The 3,012-nt window shown below is 31.1% G+C and overlaps 1 protein-coding gene across 2 annotated transcripts in view; it reads left to right on the top strand.

The window, feature by feature from the left end:
• LOC108754500 (RING finger protein 17) overlaps positions 1-3,012 on the top strand; it is a 212,588-nt gene that overhangs the window by 206,793 nt on the left and 2,783 nt on the right. For both annotated transcript variants that reach the window (XM_018496840.1, XM_018496841.1), the window contains 7 exons: positions 54-170; positions 292-388; positions 695-867; positions 933-1,153; positions 1,259-1,877; positions 2,212-2,360; positions 2,455-2,822. In XM_018496840.1, coding sequence (XP_018352342.1) covers positions 54-170; positions 292-388; positions 695-867; positions 933-1,153; positions 1,259-1,877; positions 2,212-2,360; positions 2,455-2,822 — 1,744 coding nt within the window. The remainder of the gene's footprint in view (positions 1-53; positions 171-291; positions 389-694; positions 868-932; positions 1,154-1,258; positions 1,878-2,211; positions 2,361-2,454; positions 2,823-3,012) is intronic.

The following is a 3,012-nucleotide window of genomic DNA, read 5'->3' as shown; positions in this document are numbered from 1 at the left end:
CATTATATATTTTCTTATTTTGTTGCACGTAATGCTTGCATTTTTTTTTGCAGAAGAATACTTTTGCACTGAAGACTTACATTTATAATAAAGAAGAACTTCCGTTAAATAAGTCGACAGCAGTTATTATTGGCTGGCTTGAATCACCAGACAAGATTTATGTCTCCAAGGTAAAACAGTTACAATCACATTATTACACATTTTACATGTTTCCAAAATCTCATTAGACAGAGAAAAGAATTTAAGAAGTTTTTAGATATTTCATTGTTATATTTTTATGGATTTTTACAGGTTACGCGACAAAATAAGTTTTTGAAATTAAAGGATAACTTAAACGAATATTACACAAAAGAGACTTCAGTGAAAATTATTGAAACACCACAAAAAGGTTAGTTTTATAATTACAGGTATTTCTGATAAGTGAGATAATTGTTTTGTAATTAATTGATAATATTAATTAATCATGAATTTTATTAAGACTATTATTTACATGTCATAATAATTATTTAAAAACTTAATTTAAATAAGATACTCTTCTAATTAATAACTATTTTGGAATTAGAAAAAAGATTAAGTAAATGTCAAAAATTTGAAGTACCTACTAAAAAGAAAATGTAACATTATTTTCTGTTATAATTACGATATATCTTTCAAATGCTTCCCTTGCAAAAATTTTAACTTAAATTTATCATAGGTGTACCATGCGCTATACAATTAGAAGACGATACTTGGCAACGTGGTGAAATTATCGAAATAATTAGTGAAAATCAAGTCAAAGTATTTTGTGTGGATTGGGGATGCACTTTGATTCAAGACCGCGACACATTACGAATGATTCCATATGAATATACCACGTTTAAGGCCCAAGTAAGTCGAGTCTTTTTCTATGCACAGTATGACATAAGTTTATCGTTTTCTCTCATTTGATTTAGGCTATAAAAATATCGCTAATGTATATAATGCCTGAATCCAATGGAACATGGAAACAGGAAGCTATAATAAGTTTGCTGAATCTCTTAAGTAACACAAAATCTATCATGGTAAATCCTCGAAAAAAAACGGATGACGGATACAGTGGATTAATGTATAGCAATAACATCGATATCAGCCGGCAGTTAAAAATCACAGGCGTTGTTAACGATTATGTCGTGAGGTGAGCACTAATGTCAAATATAAAATTTTTAATATAAAGGCACTTTATTTTCGAAATGTATGTCATACTCAATTTTTTTTTTATTATTTTCTCATTTCTCTAAAGCAACAAATTTAAGAACAAATTGCAAAAGAAACCACAATCGGCTGTTAAAAATGATGTTTCACTACTGGAGGAATCTGATAACAATACTGTCAAAGACTTCTATATTTCATACAATACGGAGAATGATAAATCCATGATAGAAGAGACGCCTAAAGATCCATTCAAAGTAGAAGTGCGTATTCAACGGGTGATCACACCGGACTGCATTTACGTTGCACAGATGGAACATGAACAAGAGAACGAGAAACTGATGTTGAAGATGCAAAAATTCTACGATAAGTATTATTCCGAACCACGCAATAATTGGAGCGAAGGCGCATTGTGTACTGTGTATTCCGCAAAAGACAAGTCCTACTTCCGTGCTAAAATATTGAAAATAAAGTCCTCGACAGAAGTGCTAGTCTATTTCTATGACATGGGCATTGAGGAGACTGTGACGATGAAGGACATACAAGTTCTTCATTCAAAATTCGCGAAGGAAATGACGTACTGCTTTAAGGTGAAACTAGCTGGTATTTTGCCGTGTGGCGGATCATCGACGTGGCCGTCATTATCTTGCGCAACACTGTCCGAGATTATACAAAATAATGCATATTGCAAGTTTTATATCACTAAGCCGGTAAGAAATAACTTTTTTTTTTCTTTTACACTAATCCATAAATTTGAGGAATTGTAAAAGCATCATCTTAACCAATAAATTCCATTTGTAATCTTATGGATATATTTTGACTATTACATATATGTGCTTAATTATAAACATATACGTAGTAGTACAAATTCATACATACATACATACAAGAATATAGATAAATTCTATCTTTGAATTCTGATAAATTATAGATTGTATAAAAGATTTTTATTTTATAAAAATTATGTAAAAATAATATTAATTTCAATTACTGAATGTTGATTGCGAATATAAAAATGTAATTACTCTTATTGTGTATATTAAGGTTCATGAAGAATTTTCTGATGACGTAATACCTGTCGAGCTTTGGGTAAGACAATCCAAAATACCAGGACCATTAGCACCAACTAAAATAGAAATAAATTCTATCAATCGAATGTTGGTGGAGAAGGGTATCGCTTTACCCATTAAGGAGTAAGAAATTAGTTCAATATTTAATTTATTTATTAAAAAAGACCCATAATTTATATGTGATGTTTGAATTATAATTTTTAATTCAACTCAATAGCTACTTTGCAAAAGCAGACTCGACTCTCGCAGAAGAATTTAAGCAGCAGTTGGAGACTAGTCATTGGAGTATACCGAACGAAGAAAATGTTAAATGGTTGGACAAAGATCCGACTAAAGATGAATTGGATGTCACCATGACATCATGTAAGCCATGGCAAGATAGACCTAGAATTAAACTAGATTTAAACAGTTCAATTTCTTCAGCTTCGATGATTGAACATAAGGTTTACGATTCGACAAATCGTGAGGGTTCAGTGAAGTTTTCAGATTGGTTGCCACCGATCGAAATCACGGAAGAAGTATTTCACGCTATAACGACATATGTGGATGTTAAATGCATGGTGTACTTGCATTCTAAGAAATACAGTACGTTATCTTTTGATTATATGTATAGTAATACTATAAGAATGCATTGGATCATAAAATTATCGGATATTGGATATCCGGATAGAATATAACATCAAATATCTAGTCTCCGGTCGGATATCCGAGAAGGCAGTTTTTTTTTTAATATCCGACATTTTCCGAATTGGATTCCGGAAAAATGACTTCTAAA

Source organism: Trachymyrmex septentrionalis, unplaced genomic scaffold (assembly GCF_001594115.1).
Source record: "Trachymyrmex septentrionalis isolate Tsep2-gDNA-1 unplaced genomic scaffold, Tsep1.0 scaffold8, whole genome shotgun sequence".
Taxonomy (NCBI): Eukaryota; Metazoa; Arthropoda; class Insecta; order Hymenoptera; family Formicidae; genus Trachymyrmex; species Trachymyrmex septentrionalis.
Note: the sequence above shows the minus strand (reverse complement) of the source record. Positions and strands in the feature narration are given on the sequence as shown.